General features: G+C 43.6%; 1 protein-coding gene across 12 annotated transcripts in view; it reads left to right on the top strand.

Moving 5' to 3' along the window:
* The window catches only part of LOC109896808 (rap1 GTPase-activating protein 1-like), a 131,822-nt gene that overhangs the window by 103,598 nt on the left and 5,556 nt on the right, over positions 1 to 22,668 (top strand). For 5 of the 12 annotated variants that reach the window (XM_031808927.1, XM_031808834.1, XM_031808886.1 and 2 more), the window contains 15 exons: positions 2,929 to 2,976; positions 5,157 to 5,195; positions 5,413 to 5,598; positions 6,015 to 6,118; positions 7,277 to 7,355; positions 7,509 to 7,562; positions 7,803 to 7,886; positions 8,155 to 8,255; positions 8,588 to 8,717; positions 14,941 to 15,096; positions 15,740 to 15,811; positions 15,914 to 16,000; positions 16,333 to 16,473; positions 19,325 to 19,405; positions 20,010 to 20,119. In XM_031808927.1, coding sequence (XP_031664787.1) covers positions 2,938 to 2,976; positions 5,157 to 5,195; positions 5,413 to 5,598; positions 6,015 to 6,118; positions 7,277 to 7,355; positions 7,509 to 7,562; positions 7,803 to 7,886; positions 8,155 to 8,255; positions 8,588 to 8,717; positions 14,941 to 15,096; positions 15,740 to 15,811; positions 15,914 to 16,000; positions 16,333 to 16,473; positions 19,325 to 19,405; positions 20,010 to 20,119 — 1,463 coding nt within the window. In that variant the 5' untranslated portion in view covers positions 2,929 to 2,937. Of the gene's footprint in view, positions 1 to 2,928; positions 2,977 to 5,156; positions 5,196 to 5,412; positions 5,599 to 6,014; positions 6,119 to 7,276; positions 7,356 to 7,508; positions 7,563 to 7,802; positions 7,887 to 8,154; positions 8,256 to 8,587; positions 8,718 to 14,940; positions 15,097 to 15,739; positions 15,812 to 15,913; positions 16,001 to 16,332; positions 16,474 to 17,454; positions 17,575 to 19,324; positions 19,406 to 20,009; positions 20,120 to 22,668 lie in introns of all 12 variants that reach the window. The other 7 variants (XM_031808706.1, XM_031808751.1, XM_031808789.1 and 4 more) reach the window with 3 other exon arrangements.

Genomic DNA, 22,668 nt, shown 5'->3' on the forward strand with positions numbered 1-22,668 from the left:
AGATGCTGGAGGAAACAGTTACAAAAGTATCTATATCCACAGTAAAACCAAATCAAATCAAATCAAATCAAATTTTATTTGTCACATACACATGGTTAGCAGATGTTAATGCGAGTGTAGCGAAATGCTTGTGCTTCTAGTTCCGACAATGCAGTAATAACGAACAAGTAATCTAACTAACAATTCCAAAAAAACTACTGTCTTATACACAGTGTAAGGGGATAAAGAATATGTACATAAGGATATATGAATGAGTGATGGTACAGAGCAGCATAGGCAAGATACAGTAGATGATATCGAGTACAGTATAACATATGAGATGAGTATGTAAACAAAGTGGCATAGTTAAAGTGGCTAGTGATACATGTATTACATAAGGATGCAGTCGATGATATAGAGTACAGTATATACGTATGCATATGAGATGAATAATGTAGGGTAAGTAACATTATATAAGGTAGCATTGTTTAAAGTGGCTAGTGATATATTTACATCATTTCCCATCAATTCCCATTATTAAAGTGGCTGGAGTTGAGTCAGTGTCATTGACAGTGTGTTGGCAGCAGCCACTCAATGTTAGTGGTGGCTGTTTAACAGTCTGATGGCCTTGAGATAGAAGCTGTTTTTCAGTCTCTCGGTCCCAGCTTTGATGCACCTGTACTGACCTCGCCTTCTGGATGACAGCGGGGTGAACAGGCAGTGGCTCGGGTGGTTGATGTCCTTGATGATCTTTATGGCCTTCCTGTAGCATCGGGTGGTGTAGGTGTCCTGGAGGGCAGGTAGTTTGCCCCCGGTGATGCGTTGTGCAGACCTCACTACCCTCTGGAGAGCCTTACGGTTGAGGGCGGTGCAGTTGCCATACCAGGCGGTGATACAGCCCGCCAGGATGCTCTCGATTGTGCATCTGTAGAAGTTTGTGAGTGCTTTTGGTGACAAGCCGAATTTCTTCAGCCTCCTGAGGTTGAAGAGGCGCTGCTGCGCCTTCTTCACGATGCTGTCTGTGTGAGTGGACCAATTCAGTTTGTCTGTGATGTGTATGCCAAGGAACTTAAAACTTGCTACCCTCTCCACTACTGTTCCATCGATGTGGATAGGGGGGTGTTCCCTCTGCTGTTTTCAAGTCCTATATCGACATAACCTGAAAGGCTGCTGAGCAAGAAAGAAGCCACTGCTCCAAAACCGCCATAAAAAAGCCAGACTACTGTTTGCAACTGCACATGGGAACAAAGATCGTACTTTTTGGAGAAATGTCCTCTGGTCTGATGAAACAAAAATAGAACTGTTTGGCCATAATGACCATCGTTATGTTTGGAGGAAAAAGGGGGAAGCTTGCAAGCTGAAGAACACCATCCCAAAAGTGAAGCACGGGGGTGGCAGCATCATGTTGTGTGCGTGCGTGACTGCAGGATGGACTGGTGCACTTCACAAAATAGCTGGCATCATGAGGCAGGAAAATTATATGGATATATTGAAGCAACATCTCAAGACATCAGTCAGGAAGTTAATGCTTGGTCGCAAATGGGTCTTCCAAATGGACAATGACACCAAGCATATTTCCAAAGTTGTGGCAAAATGGCTTAAGGACAACAAAGTCAAGTTATTGGAATGGCCATCACAAAGCCTTGACCTCAATCCTATAGAACATTTGTGGGCAGAACTGAAAAAGTGTGTCAGATCAAGGAGGCCTCCTCTGTTAGGAGGAATGGGCAAAATTCACCAAACATATTGTGGGAAGCTTGTGGAAGGCTACCCGAAACGTTTGACCCAAGTTAAACAATTTAAAGGCAATGCTACCAAATACTAATTGAGTGTATGTAAACTTCTGACCCACTGGGAATGTGATGAAAGAAATATAAGCTGAAATAAATAATGAATTAATAAATAACACAGTGCAATGAAATGCTGACCTGCAAGTTAACCTCTCGACAATGCAACAACATTAGAAAAAGTAAGTAGCTAAGTGAATAGAAATTGCAATAAAAATAAAAGCTCAATTAAATAATTTCACCTATTTAATAATTGGCCATTTTTCTTACAAATAGTTATATAACCTACAAATATATTGGAAATAACAGACATGAGCCAAGCATGTTGAATGGAATAGATCATTAGACCTCTATAATTTAATTCATTTGGTCAATTTTACTTCCTCAATGTTGCTATTTTTAAACTGGGTTAAATATCAATGTTATTTGATATTTTCAGCAGCCTTTCAATGTTGTAGTAAAGTTGTGAAATTTCTACCAATCAGTCACCGCGTCACTCCAGGGACTTCTTGCAGTGCCTGCTACTGCCTAGCGCATCTATATTGCATTGTTTATTTTTGTCATAAAAATGTCTGTATTCATTTATTTTTTAATACCGCATAGTGCAAGTGATGTGTGGTTATGGAAACTCATATCAGACTGAAATTTAAAACAAAGGTTTCAGGCTGGACCAAAAACATCCAGGGATGAAGCCTCGGACTCCCATGCCTAATGACGATGGTGTTAACTGTTCTGTTTCAGTGGGTTTACTCCCTCTGATTGACTCAATGATGTGTGTGGTCTGGGCCTGGCTGTTGGTGACGCCTTCTCTGCTGTCCTCTGTCTCTCACACACTCACTCCTCTGCTTCAGTTACTACCCTATCTTTTTTCTTCCACTGACATTTGAATTCTCTCTCCCTTTGCTATATCTTCATGCTATGTTTAGTTGATATGTTGAAGCAATGTATTGTCCTTAATCTGAAATCTTCCTATTTTTCTCTTTTCCTATGTACCTGTAATGCCAAGATTGGTTTAGAGAAACATTTAAAACATTATACTCTTGAATATTATTATTGTTTTGAAGTTAACTTGGAGTGAGAAGTCTATGTTATTTCTGTGCAGCTGTGTGAGTGTGTGTGTGTGCTGTGTATATCACCTGGCCCCTGGCATTTCCCTCCACAGGGCAGCAGAATGGACGAGCAGAGATGCACCTTCCCTCCACCCCTCAAAGTGAGTCTAGTCCATCCTCACATTTCCCCACAGACTCCCTGTGGACAAAGGCTCCATTATGGCAGAGCCTTGAACCTCTCCTTGTCTCCCGTCAGACAGGCTTTCAGACACACACCGCTCAAATTAGAACCCCAACCTCATCAATCTTATCACACAGCCAGACTACTGCAGTGTCGGAACGCTGGATTGTGTAGCATATCCTCGGCGGGTCGGCAGTCTGTGTCCGTTTAAAGGGATGCTCGCCAAAGCTCTGAGTGTCACAATTAGTGGACAATAAGGATGTGAATACATTGTTGTGTTTATTGTGGTGGTCACTCCAAAAATTGGGTCTCATTAGTTGGGATAGCCCACCCAATATCATCAATGTGGTTTCAATCTATGATTTAATGTGGGTTCCTTTCATTCTAGTTACAGTGCCTTGCGAAAGTATACGGCCCCCTTGAACTTTGCGACCTTTTGCCACATTTCAGGCTTCAAACATAAAGATATAAAACTGTATTTCTTTGTGAAGAATCAACAACAAGTGGGACACAATCATGAAGTGGAACGACATTTATTGGATATTTCAAACTTTTTTAACAAATCAAAAACTGAAAAATTGGGCGTGCAAAATTATTCAGCCCCTTTACTTTCAGTGCAGCAAACTCTCTCCAGAAGTTCAGTGAGGATCTCTGAATGATCCAATGTTGACCTAAATGACTAATGATGATAAATACAATCCACCTGTGTGTAATCAAGTCTCCGTATAAATGCACCTGCACTGTGATAGTCTCAGAGGTCCGTTAAAAGCGCAGAGAGCATCATGAAGAACAAGGAACACACCAGGCAGGTCCGAGATACTGTTGTGAAGAAGTTTAAAGCCGGATTTGGATACAAAAAGATTTCCCAAGCTTTAAACATCCCAAGGAGCACTGTGCAAGAGATAATATTGAAATGGAAGGAGTATCAGACCACTGCAAATCTACCAAGACCTGGCCGTCCCTCTAAACTTTCAGCTCATACAAGGAGAAGACTGATCAGAGATGCAGCCAAGAGGCCCATGATCACTCTGGATGAACTGCAGAGATCTACAGCTGAGGTGGGAGACTCTGTCCATAGGACAACAATCAGTCTTATATTGCACAAATCTGGCCTTTATGGAAGAGTGGCAAGAAGAAAGCCATTTCTTAAAGATATCCATAAAAAGTGTTGTTTAAAGTTTGCCACAAGCCACCTGGGAGACACACCAAACATGTGGAAGAAGGTGCTCTGGTCAGATTAAACCAAAATTGAACTTTTTGGCAACAATGCAAAATGTTATGTTTGGCGTAAAAGCAAAACAGCGCATCACCCTGAACACACCATCCCCACTGTCAAACATGGTGGTGGCAGCATCATGGTTTGGGCCTGCTTTTCTTCAGCAGGGACAGGGAAGATGGTTAAAATTGATGGGAAGATGGATGGAGCCAAATACAGGACCATTCTGGAAGAAAACCTGATGGAGTCTGCAAAAGACCTGAGACTGGGACGGAGATTTGTCTTCCAACAAGACAATGATCCAAAACATAAAGCCAAATCTACAATGGAATGGTTCAAAAATAAACATATCCAGGTGTTAGAATGGCCAAGTCAAAGTCCAGACCTGAATCCAATCGAGAATCTGTGGAAAGAACTGAAAACTGCTGTTCACAAATGCTCTCCATCCAACCTCACTGAGCTCGAGCTGTTTTGCAAGGAGGAATGGGAAAAAATGTCAGTCTCTCGATGTGCAAAACTGATAGAGACATACCCCAAGAGACTTACAGCTGTAATCGCAGCAAAAGGTGGCGCTACAAAGTATTAACTTAAGGGGGCTGAATAATTTTGCACGCCCAATTTTTCAGTTTTTGATTTGTTAAAAAACGTTGAAATATCCAATAAATGTCGTTCCACTTCATGATTGTGTCCCACTTGTTGTTGATTCTTCACAAAAAAATACAGTTTTATATCTTTATGTTTGAAGCCTGAAATGTGGCAAAAGGTTGCAAAGTTCAAGGGGGCCGAATACTTTCGCAAGGCACTGTATGTGCTTTGTAGATTGAGCATTTACATATTGGTTGATTGTGCTGTCAACATAAAAGTCACATGCTGCATTAATGAGGGGACTATGATGGTAAATGGAAAATTGTTGTGCATTATTATGACATGTGGTTTTCTTGCAGACAGAGGAGGACTATATCCCTTACCCCAGCGTTCACGAGGTACAAACAATCTAAAACTGACTCACATACAGAGCTGTGTATGATAAAAAACATTGGAAACTGAAATCTGTATCACATATAGAGCTCTTTGATACATCATAAACAGTCTGAATGAACCCAAAGTGTGGTTGCCCTTTATCTGCTATTGAATTGAATCCCATGTATTGTGTTTATTTTCATTTAACTTTATTAACTTCATCATCTTGGTTGGAATCAGGTCCTGGGTCGTAGGAGCCCCTTCCCCCTAATCCTGCTGCCTCAGTTCGGAGGCTACTGGATCGAGGGGACCAATCACAAACCCAGTGCCACACCTGAGCCTGAGCAGAGGCCCTGTGCGTCCTCCCACATCAAGCTGGAGACCAACAGCATGGCCAAGATCTACAGGAAACAGTTCATGGGCAAGGTGAGCATCATCTGATAAGCACCATTCTGCTCCCTACTTTTTTTCTGGAGATTTCATTCCAGCTGAAATTTAAGTAGATTGAAATAGAATAGAATAGTATATTTCTTTGCTAGCTGAGAGTCCCTCAAAATGCTTACATCACAGGCTTACATCACAGGCTGAGGCTCAGTCCATTCATTCTCCTGGCAGGGGACTGTGTTTATAACAAATGAAAGTATTATCTGTATGTACCACTGTTGAGTTAGCTGGAGGAGCTTTTCTCTTTGAGCAGTCGAGCTGAGGGGGACTAGGCTGAGGGGGACTAGGCTGAGGGGGACTAGGCTGAGGGGGACTGGGCCAGTAAGAGGAATAATGAACATTGCCTGAAGTGTGGATTATTTGTTATCTGAGTGTACCTTCTGGTGATGTCTCTATAGGAACACTTTAATTACTACTCCATGGACATCGGCCTGGGCCACCTGGTCTTCTCCATGAAGTATGATGTCATCGGGGACCAGGAGCATCTCTGCTTGCTGCTAAGGTACCATTCATATTATCTTTATCTATCCCCTGCCTCCTCTTTCTCTCTACACACCACAGGCGGCTGGTGGCACCTTAATTGGGGGAGGACAGGCTCATAGTAATGCATGGAAAATAATAAATGGACTGGTTTAAAAACAAAAACATTTTGATACATTCCATGCACACACTATTCCAGGGATAATTATGAGAAGTCCTCCAACACCAGCCTTCTGTGCTACACACTATTTGTCTCTTCTCTTATTTCATTTCTCTATTGCCCACTGCCCTTCTCCCCCATTCTCTTCTGTCTTCACCACTCTCTCTATCTCTCTCCCCATGTGCCCCCCCCCCCTCTCTCTCTCTCTCTCTCTCTCTCTCTCTCATTATTCTCTCTTTCTCTCCCTCTCTCTCTTCTTTCATTGTGGCCTCCTCTCAGGCTCTCTTCACACTGTTCCAGGACAATACAGCCATTAAAGGACTGCAGGCGCTTTTCAATAACACCTGACCCAGAGCAGAGGACATATGTCTGCTTCAGCCTCTAATAGTGTTTGTTAAGCAGTCGTGTCCACATTTCCATCCCCTACTACAGTATGTGTTCAGGGAGAGGTTCATTTAGCTCAGCATGGCAGCACTCTAGCCTTAAACAATGGCCAGGCCCGCCTGTGCACTGTGCTAACACAAACACACCCACCTCTACCCAACATGCTCGCTCATTATGAAATGATCAATTCCACCACGTTATAACACTAATGATAGAGTAGTAACATTCCATAAAAGCTGTGAATGAATTTTACAACCCTAGAGAGTGCACTCCAGCTGTAATGGTTGTTTTGTTAGTTAGTGTGCTCAGTTTGCATGGGGTGTATGCCAGAGAGTACCTAGGTATGTCGGTTCATGTGCCTGCTGTGCTGTCACTGAAAAGACAGCAGGTGTGAACAGGTTGTGTTGCTCATAGTTGACTGTGGCAAGGCTGGCTATGCAAATCACTATTGTGTCTCCACAGCATCCTTAGAAAGATTATCCACATTGGTTTTGCGTCACATTTGCATCAACAGGGATGTCAACAAAACGGAAAGGATTTAAAAAAAAATGGAACCAAAGTGTTGACATGAGAATCCTATCTCTAAAGAAAGAATGGTGAATATATATGTGACTGTTCCATCAATTTGTCTTTTAGGACCAAATTAAAAACTCACCATGATGTGATTCCTATCTCCTGCCTGACTGAGTTCCCCAACGTGGTCCAGATGGCCAAGGTAGGATGACGGACAGTCCAGAAGGAGATGTTAATGCTCTAGCCCGGTGGAGAATGGTTGGAAAGGATTTACTGGATGTGAAGTTGAAATTAAGTTATTGTATAAAGTTGCAATGGCAGGAGGAAAAGTTTAAAGTACTTTTTTATTTTGCAGCTGGTGTTTGAAGAGGTAAATGTGGACAGATTTTACCCAGTCCTCTACCCAAAGGTAGGCTCTTATTAATCTTGAAATTATTTAGTTACCTGGTCAGCTCTGTACATTTACGATGGAGTAGCTAACTATAACTATTTTAAAATACAATAATAGTATGGTCCAACAAGGAGCATTTATTGCTGTTTTAATGTTTTATTTCTCAACTACAGTGTGTTTATGTTCCCCCTCACCGCTTTACATTGCAAGTCCCCTTCACCTTGACTCTGCTGAATGTACAATTCTCATTTTTCCCAGGCTTCAAGGCTCATTGTCACCTTTGATGAGCATGTCATCAGCAACAATTTCAAGTTTGGAGTCATTTATCAGAAGTTTGGCCAGGTGAGTGGTATATAGCCTGTGGTGGTAAAATCATATAAAGTTGATACAGTTGATTGCTTCCCATATTTGGAGTATTATTATGACTGTGCTACTTCCTGGTCATCATAAGACTCCAGCTTAGCCATTCTCAGGAGAGTTTAGGTGTGTGAGCTTCTCCCTCCTTCCCAAACTAAGAGGATTTGCTGTCTTTCCTCCAAAGGATGCCTGACTGATTTCCTGTTGAGCTCAGATGTAATACTTCTTCACAGCCTTGTGTTTCTCCCTGCAGACCACCGAGGAGGAGCTATTTGGGAACAGCGACGAGAGTCCTGCTTTTGTAGAGTTCTTGGAGTTTCTGGGGGACAAGATTGAGCTCCATGACTTTAAAGGGTAAGCGTGGCCTTAGAATGGTATTGACATGGCAGATGAAAGACTGGTCATGTCTCTCGATTACAATTGACTTTGACATGACTCCCTGAATGATGACACTTCAGAAGTCTAAAGTCTTGTTTATTATGGTAGATCTGCTCTGATTCTCTCGATTTAGAGCAATATAATATTCTGAGTGATACGGACATCATGATTGAGTGGAAGGGGATAACTGCCCTTGGCATTCACTCTATGATGGATGAGACAGAGGGGTGTGGATGCACTGGCTGGTCTGAAACGACCTGTGCTACTGTTGGTGATGTAACGGTCTGGTTCACGCTCTGGTTCTGCAGGTTCAGAGGAGGACTGGACGTCACCCACGGCCAGACAGGAACAGAGTCTGTCTACACGAACTTTCACAACAAGGAGATCATGTTCCACGTGTCCACCAAGCTGCCATATACAGAGGGAGACTCTCAGCAGGTAACTAGCTGTCAGGCCCTGTCCTGTCTGTCATTATGTCTGTCAGTAGCTAGATTGGATGTATAGTATATCTACTTAATTTCAATAAAGAAACATCACTGGGGAACAGGGGGCACTAGTGAGCACCACATGGAGTAGACGCTTCACTGCCTACCTCATCCTCACTTTTGCTTAAATTTCAATTATACACAATGCTATTACTTTTGCCCGACCAAACTGCTACAATGAGCAACTCCATGAGAAACGCGGCCAAAGGGAAACTAATGCATGGCTAACCCTGACTCAGAGCCCTCACCGACTATTATATTAGCAGCTATCAAAAAAATGGAAGAGGACATGAACACTCAATTTAATCATCTCAACTCATCCTTACAATCGGTGCAAGCCTCCCTGGCTGAACATACAACCCGCATTATTGATCTGGAAGGTGACCACAAGAAACGCATTGCCACCCTCGAGGGACAGTATGAAGAGCTACTAACAGCAAACAAAACTATGAAACTCAAGCTAATTGACCTTGAAGGACATTCAAGACGTTTGAATATCAAAATCACAGGCTTGGAAGAAAAAATTGAGAAAGGCTGACCAACACAGTTCGTGGCAGAATTTATACCGCATCGGTTTGTTCTCCGCTACACGGCCCCGTGTCATGATTGCCAAAATACACAACGACGCCGAGAAGGAAAATATTCTGTGCCTGTCCCGCCAGCAATTCCCCCTGGCCTTCAACAGAGCTCGGGTTAGCATATACCCAGACTACACTGCTGAGGTAAACAGTGCCAGGACTTTCATGGAGCTAGGAAGAAACTCAGAGATGCGGGAATCAGACACGGCCTCCTCTTTCCTGGTCGGCTGATTCTTATCCATGGTACGGTAGAGAAGGTGTTCGAAAACCAACAGGATGCCGAGTCTTTCGTTGACAGGATTAATACTATAGCCACCAACGTCTAGGACCCCATAGGGCCGTCCTGAGTAGTTGTTCACCGTGATCGGTAGGGCGGATTACCCCACTGTTTTCAGATATGACGGTGATGTGATAGTCCCTATACAGGCGGGTAAAACTGCACCTGACCGTTTTCCCTGTTCCAGTAGGGACATATTGACGATATTGTTTTGCTCAATTCAGTTATTTTATTAGAGCAATTGTTATAGACCTCAGGGTAAGGGGTCCCAGTCGGACTACCTGAAGGAAGGCTAATTTAGTTTCATTATAAATTGGTTAGCAAGCCTGCAGTTGAAGTCGGAAGTTTACATACACCTTAGCCAAATACATTTAAACTCAGTTTTTCACAATTCCTTACATTTAATCCTAGTAAAAATTCCCTGTCTTAGTTCAGTTAGGATCACCACTTTATTTTAAGAATGTGAAATGTCAGAATAATAGTAGAGAGAATGATTTATTTATTTCATCACATTCCCAGTGGGTCAGAAGTTTACATACACTCAATTAGTATTTGGTAGCATTGCCTTCAACTTGTTTAATTTGGGTCAAACGATTCTGGTAGCCTTCCACATGCTTCACGCTCCTCCTCTGAACCTGCAGAACCAGAGCGTGAACTGATATTCAAACGTTGGGTGAATTTTGGCCCATTCCTCCTGACAGCTGGTGTAACTGAGTCAGGTTTGTAGGCCTCCTTACTCGCACACACTTTTTCAGTTCTGTCCACAAATTTTCTATGGGATTTGTGATTGCCACTCCAATAACTTGACTTTGTTGTCCTTAAGCTGTTTTGCCACAACTTTGGAAGTATGCTTGGGGTCATTCTCCATTTGCGACCAAGCTTTAACTTCCTGACTGATGTCTTGAGATATTACTTCAATATATCCACATAATTTTCCTGTCTCATGATGCCATCTATTTTGTGAAGTGTACCAGCCCCTCCTGCAGCAAAGCACCCCCACGACATGATGCTGCCACCTCTGTGCTTCACTTTTGGGATGGTGTTCTTCAGCTTGCAAGCCTCCCCCTTTTTCCTCAACATAATGATGGTCATTATGGCCAAACAGTTCTATTTTTGTTTCATCAGACTAGAAGACATTTCTCCAAAAAGTACGATCTTTGTCCCCATGTGCAGTTGCAAACCCTAGCTGGCTTTTTTATGGCGGTTTTGGAGCAGTGGCTTCTTTCTTGCTCAGCAGCCTTTCAGGTTATGTCGATATAGGACTAGTTTTACTGTGGATATAGATACTTTTGTAACTGTTTCCTCCAGCATCTTCACACTTTTCACACCAAAGTACGTTCATCTCTAGGAGACAGAACCTCCTTCCTGAGCGGTATGTCGGCTGCTTGGTCCCATGGTGTTTATACTTGCGTACTATTGTTTGTACAGATGAATGTGGTACCTTCAGGCATTTGGAAAGGATGAACCAGACTTGTTGAAGTCTACAATTTTTTCCCTGAAGTCTTGCCTGATTTCTTTTGATTTTCCCATGAAGTCAAGCAAAGAGGCACTGAGTTTGGAGGTAGGCCTTGAAATAGATCCACAGGTACACCTCCAATTGACTCAAATGATGTCAATTAGCCTTTCAGAATCTTCTAAAGCCATGACATAATTTTCTGGAATTTTCCAAGCTGTTTAAAGTCACAGTCAACTTAGTGTATGTAAACTTCTGACCCACTGGAATTGTGACACAGTGAATTACAAGTGCAATAATCTGTCTGGAAACAGTTGTTGGAAAAATGACTTGTGTCATGCACAAAGTAGATGTCCTAACTGACTTGCCAAAACTATAGTTTGTTAACAACAAATTTGTGGAGTGGTTGAAAAACTATTTTTAATGACTCTAACCTAAGTGTATGTAAACTTCCGACTTCAACTGTATGTCTCCCTGTAGTGTCCAACAGTTCCACAGTGTTTATGGGGGAATTTATATTCCACTTCGTTTGGGTTAGTGGACGGGGGAGGGAGGTGGAGAATGTTTTTTTGTTTTGCGCCAACCCTACTGCTACAATTCTAATGTATTTGAGGACCAAATAAATATTTCTAATGGCTACGGATAACTCTACTACTTCTCCATGATGTGGCGACATTACCATTCTTTCGTGGAATGTACGAGGTTTGAGAACGAATTTGAAAAGAGGAAAGGTTTTTTCCCATTTGAAATCTTTATCTGGAGATATTATGTTTCTGCAAGAAACTCACATAAAACATACAGAGCAATGGAGATTAAAATGTAGTTGGGTATTTATCAATCAACTTTTTCATCCAAGGCTAGAGATGTAGCCATATTATTTCGAAAAACTATCCCATTCAAACACATTTCAACTATAAGCGACCCCTAGTATTGTGGCCACATTCTATCACAACATGTAACATTTTTAAATCTTTATGCACCGAAACCAGGGTTCTTTCGGAATGTCTTCAATCTCTTACCAGATTTATCAACCACACATTTAATTACAGGCGGAGATTTTAACTGAATTTTGGACCCTTATATGGATAGGCTTCCTGCTCGCCCTACCATTTCACTGAATTCCACTACTGTCTTGAATCATTTAATTGTAACTATGAACCTCGTGATATTTGGAGATTACAGCACCCTACGGATAAGGATGATTCTTTCTTCTCACATGTGCATAAATCATACACAACGATTGACTCGTTTTTAACAGACTCTAAATTGACATCTAACGTCACCTCTACCAAGTAGCATAATATAATCATTTCTGATCACAGTCTCGTTTTATTACCAATGGATTTCGGCAGAACAAAGCCTCAATTCAGTTGGTGCTTTAATCCAACATTACTCAATGCTTAAATATACCACATTTTGAGGCAATTCCACCTGCTCACGAACTGTATATTTTCATGAACCTCGCCCCTGGCTCCAAGAGTTTGATCTCCAGATTTGAAGATCACTTTACAGCACATTACTCTGTATCCACAAAACATTTGAAGGAGACCTGGGAGGAAGACCTTGGTTTGGAAATTACTGATGACTGTTGGGCTGGTTGCCTTTTAGATATTCACTTGTGCTCGATAAACTCCTGACACCAACTTATTCAATATAAAGTGATTCACAGACTACACTATTCCTGTACCAAATTACACTCATTCTACCCCTTGGCCTCTCCGATATGCCCTAAGTGCAAATCTGCAGAGGGTACTCTGGGTCACCTCTTCTGGTCATGCAACAAACTGCACACATTCTCGCAGGATATTTTTTTCTCAGAAGTATACAGCTGCAACCTCATACCAGTCCCTGATACTGCTGTTTAAGGCAGGTCACAGCGCCTAACGACTTCAACCTACTGGGAACAAAAAACTTTGCAATATGGCATGGTTATTGTAAAAAGAAACATTTGGAATAAGGAGACTGTACCTGTTTTTAAAACGTGGTTAGCTGAAGTCACCAGCTTGCTGCACGTAGAAAGGATTCGACATGATATCTCTGGCAGATCTAATACATTTGTTAAGATATGGCAGCCCTTTATCGCGTATCTTTCACATGATGATGGGAAACACAACATACAACCTGCAACCAGCCCTGATCCACTAATGCCGAGCATGGTCCTTATACTGTACAAATATCAATGAAGCAGGGTGCCAATTCCTTAAGAGCAATGTTGTGTTCTGTAGTTTTGTTATTTATTTATTTTCAGTTGAGGGGTGGGGGGTATTCTCAATGTATTGTTTGCTGTCATTATCTGTCTGTTTGTAAAACTGAAAATTCATAAATAATATATATATATTTTTTTTAAACATCACTGGTAATCAGTACCGGTTTGTAAAAAATTCACAAGTGTTAGCCACCATGAACAGACCTGTTATTATTTTCTCCTGTTGGTGTGCTCAGTGAACCTGTCTGCTTTGACCTGAAGGGGATATTTCTCATGACGAGTTGCCACTTCCATGAAGATAAAAATGGGGCAACATGTAGTTTCTCATTTGAGGACACAGTTTGTTGGCTTGATGCTTTCTCCTGCTGCTTTGAATGAACTCAGCTACCTCACCTGCCCCCCTGGGAGAACCATCCCAATGAGACTCAGAAGATCTGAGCTACGTGGACAGACAGACACACGTAAAGACACAGAAGATACCCTTGTAGGCTAAGACGATCAGAGATTCACTGTGACACCAACGACATAAAGGCAAAGATGAACAGACACAATGTGTTGAGAGGAAGAGGAAGGAAAACAACTAGCAGTCTAAAGCTGAGCCTGACCTTGTGTTGAGCCTGTGTTGAGTTCATTATAGAATGTCTGTGTTTCACCATGGTTATACATGGCAGCTTTTACTCACTCGCTGTCCATCTGCTCTCATGCATAGTGGATGTTCTGGTACCATCTGGCCGCTACTAACGTGTGTGTGTGTGTGTGTGTGTGTGTGTGTGTGTGTGTGTGTGTGTGTGTGTGTAAACATCAACAACAGGCCTCAGACTGCCCACTGACCATCCATGCAACACAAGAACCCTGCTCAACATAATGATACTACTGTATAAAATGGCTTGTTTGAGCCTTACATCTGCCTTTGACCTTGTCAGGTGATCAGTCCTGAGTCTCTCACTTGAGTTTTTTTAGGAGATTATTAAATAGATAAAGCCTCTATGACAATAACAACTCTTCCTTATTTCTTCAGTGCTTGAAAAAATGGTGGATTGTTTTCATGTGTAAAACACAGTGGCAAAATACACAACAATAAAGCAATTCAGCAGCTAACAAGAGAGTAAATATCCATAAATCCCTGAAAATAAATATTTGCCTTAATGTTTTATTCATACAATCAATATGCTCTGTGCTATTTTTTGACAGTACTTTACCCTGCAGTAAATGTCATTCATCAACAGGTGTCATGTGGTCCTGCTGTGTAGAATAATTCCCCCATGTTGACAATGGTGTGCAGAATAACATGGAAACTGGTGACTGATCAGTGAGTCAACACATGTTAGAGAGCAGGAAGCTAAGCTGCAGAGGCCTATAATCACAGTACAGGGAAAAAGGTCCTGTCTTTTTCAGTCTCCAATCACTGAATGGGTTATAGGCCGCCCTATGCCTTTCAATATGCATCACATGACCGCCACTGATTTGTGAAAACTGCTTGTAGAGAGATGTTTCATACTTACAATTAGTAATCACGAATTGTTTCTGTAGTAGACTATGCATTTAGTGAAGTATTTACCTATTTAATTAATCTACATAAGTGTTCTTGGCTTAAATGACTTAAATGACTTAAATGTAGTGGTAAAGTTTATATCCATAATGGTGACAATGTTGTGTTTGCAGTTGCAGAGGAAGAGGCACATAGGCAACGACATCGTGGCCATCTTGTTTCAGGAGGAAAACACACCCTTTGTGCCAGACATGATAGCCTCCAACTTCCTGCATGCCTATGTGGTGGTGCAAGTGGAGAATGCCTGCTCAGACAATGTCACATACAAGGTACTGTCAGCCGAGGGATAGTTGGACTCCTCACAGTCTATAAACCTGTTCAATCCTCCTATTTCAATACATAGAGACTCGGCCCAAGGCAACCTGCATATTCCTTATTAGAGATCAATCAGTAACTGACTGGCAACTAACTGTCCTGCTTGTTCCTGCCTATTACCTGCCTCATAAATGTTTATAGAGGCTAGTCAGTGTTATGTGATTTATGTAACGGTCATTGTCGTCTGATGAGGAAAAATCGGACCACAGCGCTGCGTGGTAAGTGTTCCCGATTTTATTGAACTGAACACTGAAGCAAAAATAACACCGTGCAAAACGAAATCGAAACAGTCCTGTCAGGTGCAGAACACTAAACAGAAAACAACTACCCACAAAACATAGGTGGGAAAAAGCTACCTACGTATGGTTCCCAATCAGAGACAACGATAGTCAGCTGTCCCTGATTGAGAACAATACCCGGCCATAACAAAGAAATACAAAACATAGAAAAAAGACCATAGAATGCCTACCCAAAATCACACCCTGACCAAACCAAAATAGAGACATAAAAAGCTCTCTAAGGTCAGGGTGTGACAGATTTAGTGGTGTCATATGGACTGTCATATGGGTACATTCTACCTCTCTTCTTCCCCTCCAGGTGTCTGTGACAGCGAGAGATGATGTGCCTTTCTTTGGACCCGCTCTACCGGACCCGGCCATCTTTAAAAAGGTGAGAAGTCATGTATCTAAATAATGGATAAACTAGGTGAGCCCATGAGAGGGACAACATATATTCATTCAGACTTTCCTCCTCACTCCCTTTCTTCTCTAGGGGCATGAGTTCCATGAGTTCCTGTTCACTAAGCTGATCAATGCGGAATATGCCTGTTACAAGGCTGAGAAGTTTGCAAAACTGGAGGTGAGAGCAGGAGCGTGCCACGGCATGCTATGCAGTGTGGGGGCGGAGTCACGCTGCTCTCGCTGCACCATTTACCGTACCGTCTGTCTGTGTTTGTGTGGATGTTGTATGTGAGGGTGAATGACTGGATCATGGCCGTTTGCAGACTATTAGCTCATGTTCCTTTGTTTGTATCTCTGTAAAGGCACATGTTTGTGTCTCTGTGTGTGCGTTCATGTGTTGAACTGTATTGTACACTGAATGCCTGCAGAATTGTCTGCACGAGTGTTTACATGTCATTGATTTTTATTGAGGACACTATCCTCTAACTGATGAGTGTGTGTTGTTGTCAGGAGCGCACGCGGTCGGCCCTGTTGGAGACCCTGTATGAGGAGCTACACATTAACAGCCAGTCCATGATGGGCCTGGGAGGGGACGAGGACAAACTGGAGAATGGGGCTGGGGGGGGAGGGGGCTTCTTTGAGTCCTTTAAGGTAACCCCCTACTATGCAAGGTGCAAGCTTAATCGGGCACTTGACCTGCATGAGAGAGGTTGAATATTGAAAAATAAATGCTTTCTTTATTTCCTGGAAGGGATTCTGGGTATTCATGCATGAAAAATAAGGCACAGAAAAGGAAGTGTTTTTGCTCTCTGGAAGTGCGCTGATGCTGTTGAAGATTGGGTATTGCCATATCGTATCCCACTGTGTCACGTGACCAGAGGAGGATCAGAGAGTTGGGAGCGTCTCTGTCAATGTGCATCCAGCACTCTGACTCTAAGTCCTCCATCAATGACCATTAGGGTGGTGAAGCTTGGGCAGGGCAGTGAGCCATGGCAGTGGAGGAGCTGTGATTGTGTGTCTCTGACGAACACTGTAATGGCCTCTCATTAGGGAGCGGATGAGGCTGCCCGCATGGCTCCCCATTTGCCACTCTGCTCTCTTCCTCTCTGGCTCTGTCTTGTCTATCTCTCTCTCTCTCTTTTTTTCTTTTCTTGCTCTCTTTTCTCTGTCCCTCCCACTTTCTTTCTGTCTGTCCCTCTCTCTTATTTTCTGTCTCACTCTCTCTCTCCCTCTGTCTTTTCCACTCTCTTTCTTTCTCTGCATCTCTCTTACTCTCTGTCAGTCTCTCTCCAGCCCTGCACATCATTCATGGATGAGTCTACTGAACACTTGAAAGACATTACAGGATTATTATGCACTCTCCTCTGAATACCCACCCTCAGACTTCATTCAAACCTACCTGTCAGTGTGAAGCACTGGAACTGTCTCCTCTCTTCCACTAAAAGACATGTTCTCTCTTTTATACTCTTTCCCTCTCACTGATCTACACTGCTCTCAAGTGTTCACATACGGTCCTGCACAATCTCAATCACAGGTTATCATTAGAATTCAGGGTTAATGTGGTTGAGGCGAGGTTTAGGGTCCATACACACTCACCGATCGTGTCTCCTCATCTCTCTCTGTACTCTGTAGCGGGTGATCCGCAGCAGAAGCCAGTCTATGGATGCCATGGGCCTCAGTAACAAGAAGCCACACACTGTCTCCACTAGTCTCAGTAGCAGCTTTACCGAGACCCCCAAAACCCCAGGGATAGTAAGTAACCCTTTTGGTATTACCAGAGGCCCACGTGGGCCTGTCTACTGACTCCCCTGTAGTAGACACGGACCCTCCTCTAACAACACCCAATACCAACTACTACATACACTATCCTCTCTCCACTGTGGGATAGTCATTGGCCAACTGCACCTACCTGTGCTCAAATCCCTTGATTAAACACAGTGTTTCATATATGGTATCAGTCACCGCCATAGTTTGCCTTTTTCCATAACTTTTTCCATGGCATTTTCAAATGAACCACTGTTTATTTTACAGTAGTGTTTATTTTCATGTCATGAGAATGGGAAAGGGAGATACCTAGTCAGTTGTACAACTGAATACATTCATCTGAAATGTGTCTTCCATGTCATACAAAGTCTTGCTCAACCCTAAATCATATTCATTTCATATAGTTAAATCCAGTTGTTAGATGATCAGAGATGTTAGATGTAACTGGACTTGGTATGATGGTATAATCTGCTCACAGATCTGTTGAGGCTATAAGAAGGTGGTGGTGTGCTTTTTGGAAAGTTGATTTTATGTGAATGATCTCAAAGAACCTTTAACCCTTTGTGCCACTTCATAGACTTTGTGAACGTTTGCGTCTCATTAGATTGTGAGGCTTGATTTGCTTTCTCTGGCAACCTGAGAGCCATTTGCGAAGAGATGAGTTTAGCTGTCAGACTACCCAGAGTCCCTCCCTTGTTACCTTGGTGTCATGACTGTTACCTTGCCCTCCCTTGTTACCTTGCTGTCATGTGTGTTACCTTGCACTCCCTTGTTACCGTGCTGTCATGTGTGTTACCTTGCCCTCCCCTGTTACCTTGCTGTCATGAGTGTTACCCTGCCCTCCCCTGTTACCTTGCTGTCATGAGTGTTACCTTGCCCTCCCTTGTTACCTTGCTGTCATGAGTGTTACCTTGCCCTCCCCTGTTACCTTGCTGTCATGAGTGTTACCTTGCCCTCCCTTGTTACCGTGCTGTCATGTGTGTTAAATGGGCGCTGCAGGAAGCCAGTCTGGCATGGAGCTGTACATGGCAGGCAGTTGTCGAGATAAGAAGTGTATGCATGCATCTTTTTCCACTTTGTGTCATTTTACAGGTTGCAAGTACTCTGGCATGCAATCCAAAGAAACAGTTGTTGGTTCACTGTTGGTTTACTAATGACTTTTTCCTACATTCCAAAAAGTAAATCTGCCCTTTGGATTGTGCAAGTCCCTCCTCTCCATCTCTCTACTTCTCATCTACCTATTTAAACAGGTCCACTTTGTGATTTGACAAACTCCTCCTTGTGTTTGTTCATTGTCATTACAAGGAAAGAAGAGTGAGACCAAGCTACACGGGCTATTCTGCCCATAAGCTGTATCTTATTCAATTTCCTTCCGCACTCTGTGGTCTCTAACTTTAGTCCAGCTTTCAATGTGAATGGCTTTTCAATGTGAATGGCCTTTCAATAGGAATGGCCTTTCAATATGAATGGTCTTTCAATGTGAATGGCCTTTCAATATGAATGGCCTTTCAATATGAATGGCCTTTCAATATGAATGATCTTTCAATATGTGCTAAATATGTCTCCTGTCTTCTGTGTCTTATGGTGTACTGTGAGCTCACATTCTAATTTGTACCTTGCTGTTCAAATGGTACCTGCTGCATGAAATGTTGTGGGGTATTATTGTATCTTCTACTCTCATCCTCTTTCTCTTTATCCCTTTCTCTTTCTCTGCTTCCTCCTCCCCTGTGTGGTTCAGTCATTACTTGTCCCAGGGAAAAGTCCCAGTAGATATCATGGACGTCGCGGCAGTGCCATAGGGATAGGAACAATAGAAGAGGTTCATGTATAAATCTCCCTTCTAATGTGCTATTTCTCTGCTCTTTTCTTCGCTTACTTGTGTAGTTCTATGTCTCTTTGCATGACTTAATTACTGTTGCTTTCTGCTGAAACCAATATTTTTATAGCCATTTATAAAGCAATCCTTTTCTACATCTCAAGTGTTGGGTAAAACCACTGGGTTGTAAGAAAGCTATAATTTAAGTAATAAGATTTTATGAAGAGTATCCGTCACAAAAGTGGAAAGGTCTGTGAAAATAATTACTGGTTTATTACCTTTGTATATCAATTCCTCTCTTTCACTCATACAACATAATGGAGTAGCTCAAATAGTCTTTCACCAACAAGCCACTGTCACTTCATTTTAGTTCCCCCATAATGTTTCTCATACTGAAGGCATTTGAGTCATTGTGCTGTAGAATCTCAATGACATTCAACAAATGCCATTCAACAAATGCCTATTTGAATGGAGTTCACGTTTTCACTGAATGTAAAACAGGCCGAGTTGTGTATTATAACCCTACAGTAGCCTCTGTCTTTTACTATATAAGTCATGCTAGAGGAATATAGTATTGTGGCTGACTAACCTTGCCACTCCTCCCCAGTCTCTGATCATTCCTGGGAAGAGCCCCACCAGGAAGAAGTCTGGGCCCTTCAGTGCCAGACGGAGCAGCGCCATCGGGATCGAGAACATCCAGGAGGTGCAGGAGAGGAGGTGAGAGGAGGGATACATGGAGAAGAAAGAGGAAAATGGGGAGTGTCAGAGAGAAAGCATAGAAAGAGATGGAGAAATGAAACATACCAGAAGTATGGTCCAATGCCCCAAGTCACTCTGCATGGCGGTCAACTGTGTCGCCATTGCGTTAATAACATGGCGACACATGCTAATGTTAGCTAGCAGATTAATGGTAGATTAAGGTTAGGGATAGGTTAAGGGTTAGGGAAATGTTAAGGTTAGGGTTAGAGTATGGCTAGCTAACATGCTAAAGTACTTGGAAAATGCATTGTTGTGTTTAGCTAAAGTTGTTTATTAGCTAAGATGCTAAAGTTGTCACCGACTCAATTCGAACACACAACCTTTGGGGTAAAGAGATGAGGCATTCAAAGAAATGCCGGGTGACTGGAGAGACGTGTTGGTGATTGACTCTTCCCATCGATAAACTGATATGCATTATAGTGGCAGTGGCGGTCAGTGTCGTTTATGAGCACTGCTTATTTCTATTACAGCATGTTTAGGTGACTGTCATTCATATTCCATTCACCCAGTTCAATGTAACTGTCACGATCGTCATCAAGGAAATGACCTGACAAAGGTGCAGCGTGGTAAGTGTAAATTCTTTTATTTTTAAATGTCGCCAACAAAACAAGAAACAACAAAATGAACGTGAAGCTCTGTAAAGGCTATACCTGCCACTAACAAAGAAAACAACCACCAATTGAGAAAAGGAAAAAAGGCTGCCTAAGTATGATTCCCAATCAGAGACAACGATAGACAGCTGTCCCTGATTGAGAATCATACCCGGCCAAAAACAAAGAACCAGAAAGCCTAGACTTTCCCACCCCAGTCACACCCTGACCAAACAAACACAGAGAATAAAACGATCTCTACGGTCAGGGGCATGACAGTACCCTATCCCCCAAAGGTGCAGACTCTGGCCGCAAACCTGACACAATAGGGGAGGGTCCTGGTGGGCATCTATATTTGGTGGCGGCTCCGGTGCGGGACGCAGTCCCTGCTCCACCTCTGGCTCCCCCGACTTTGGTGGCGCCTCTGGTGCAGGGACCCTCGTTGCTGACCCCGAACTGGGGACCCTCGCCGCAGGCCCTGGACTTGGGACCCTCTTCGCAGGCCCTGGACTGGGGACGGTCGCTGGAGGCTCTGGACCGCAGATCAATGCTGGAGGCTTCGTGCCATGGATCCTCACTGCAGGCTCCGGGCCATGGATCATCACTGGAGGCTCTGTGCAAATGGATCATCACTGGAGGCTCCGTGCCATGGATCATCACTGGAGGCTTTGTGCCATGGATCATCACTGGAGGCTTCGTGCCATGGATCATCACTGGAGGCTTCGGGCCATGGATCATCACTGGAGGCTTCGGGCCATGGATCATCACTGGAGGCTTCGAACATGGAGCCGGAACAGGTCTCACCGGACTGAGGAGACATACTGGAAGCCTGGTGCTTGGAGCTGCTTACCAGGCTGGGGAGACATACTGGAGGCCTGGTATGTGGAACCGGAACAGGTCTCACCGGACTGGGGAGATGCACTGGAAGCCTGGTGCGTGGAGCAGGCACTGGATACACTGGGCCGTGGAGGCGCACTGGAGGTCTCAAGCGTAGAGCTGGCACAACCCGTCCTGGCTGGTTACTTTTGCCCGGCAAATGTGGGGCGCCAGCACAGGACGCACTGGGCTGTGCAGACGCACCGGAGACACAGTGCACAGAGCCGACGCAGGATATCCTGGGCCGAAGAGACATACTGGAGGCCAGGAGCGCTGAGCCAGCACCATCCGTCCTGGCTGGATGCCCACTCTAGCCCGTCCAATGCGAGGAGCAGGAAAATTACAGCACCGGGCTGTGAATGCGCACGGTTGACACCGTGCCCTTCACCGCATAACATGGTGCCTGACCAGTACCACGCTCCCTACCGTGAGCACGGGGAGTTAGCTCCGCCGACCTCACCGCGTGCCCCCCCCACACACATTTCTTTGGAGTGGCCTTCCGGTCTTCCTTGCCAGCCGTGACCCTGTGTAACGCTGGGCCCCTTTACTAGCTGCCTCCGCCTTTCTCGCTGCTTCCACCTGCTTCCACAGCAGGCGATCCTTTCCAGCCAGGATCTCCTCCCACTCCCAGGATCCCTTTCCTTCCAGAATGTCTTCCCATGTCCACTCTGTCTGCTCCTCCCGGCCACGCTGCTTGGTCCGTTTGTAGTGGGTTGTTGACTTTCCCACCCGAGTCACACCCTAACCAAACAAACATAGAGAATAAAAGGATCTCTACGGTTAGGGCGTGACAGTAACATCGATAGGTTTAGGCTACCACATGATACTCCACTTCCTCCTATGTCAATCATGAGTTTGCTACATGAATGAAAGTTTAAAACACAGGTCGGAAAAAAAGTGAGATGACAGACAGTGACACATGGACAGACAGTGACACATTCAATACCGCCTTGCACACTCTTGTCTGCATCTAGCTTATCTAAGGTGTAATCATTAGTCCAACAGTTGCAAACAAGTGTTTCTATTAGACAAATTCAGGTA

The sequence above is a fragment of the Oncorhynchus kisutch genome, linkage group LG1 (genome assembly GCF_002021735.2).
Source record: "Oncorhynchus kisutch isolate 150728-3 linkage group LG1, Okis_V2, whole genome shotgun sequence".
Lineage (NCBI taxonomy): Eukaryota > Metazoa > Chordata > Actinopteri > Salmoniformes > Salmonidae > Oncorhynchus > Oncorhynchus kisutch.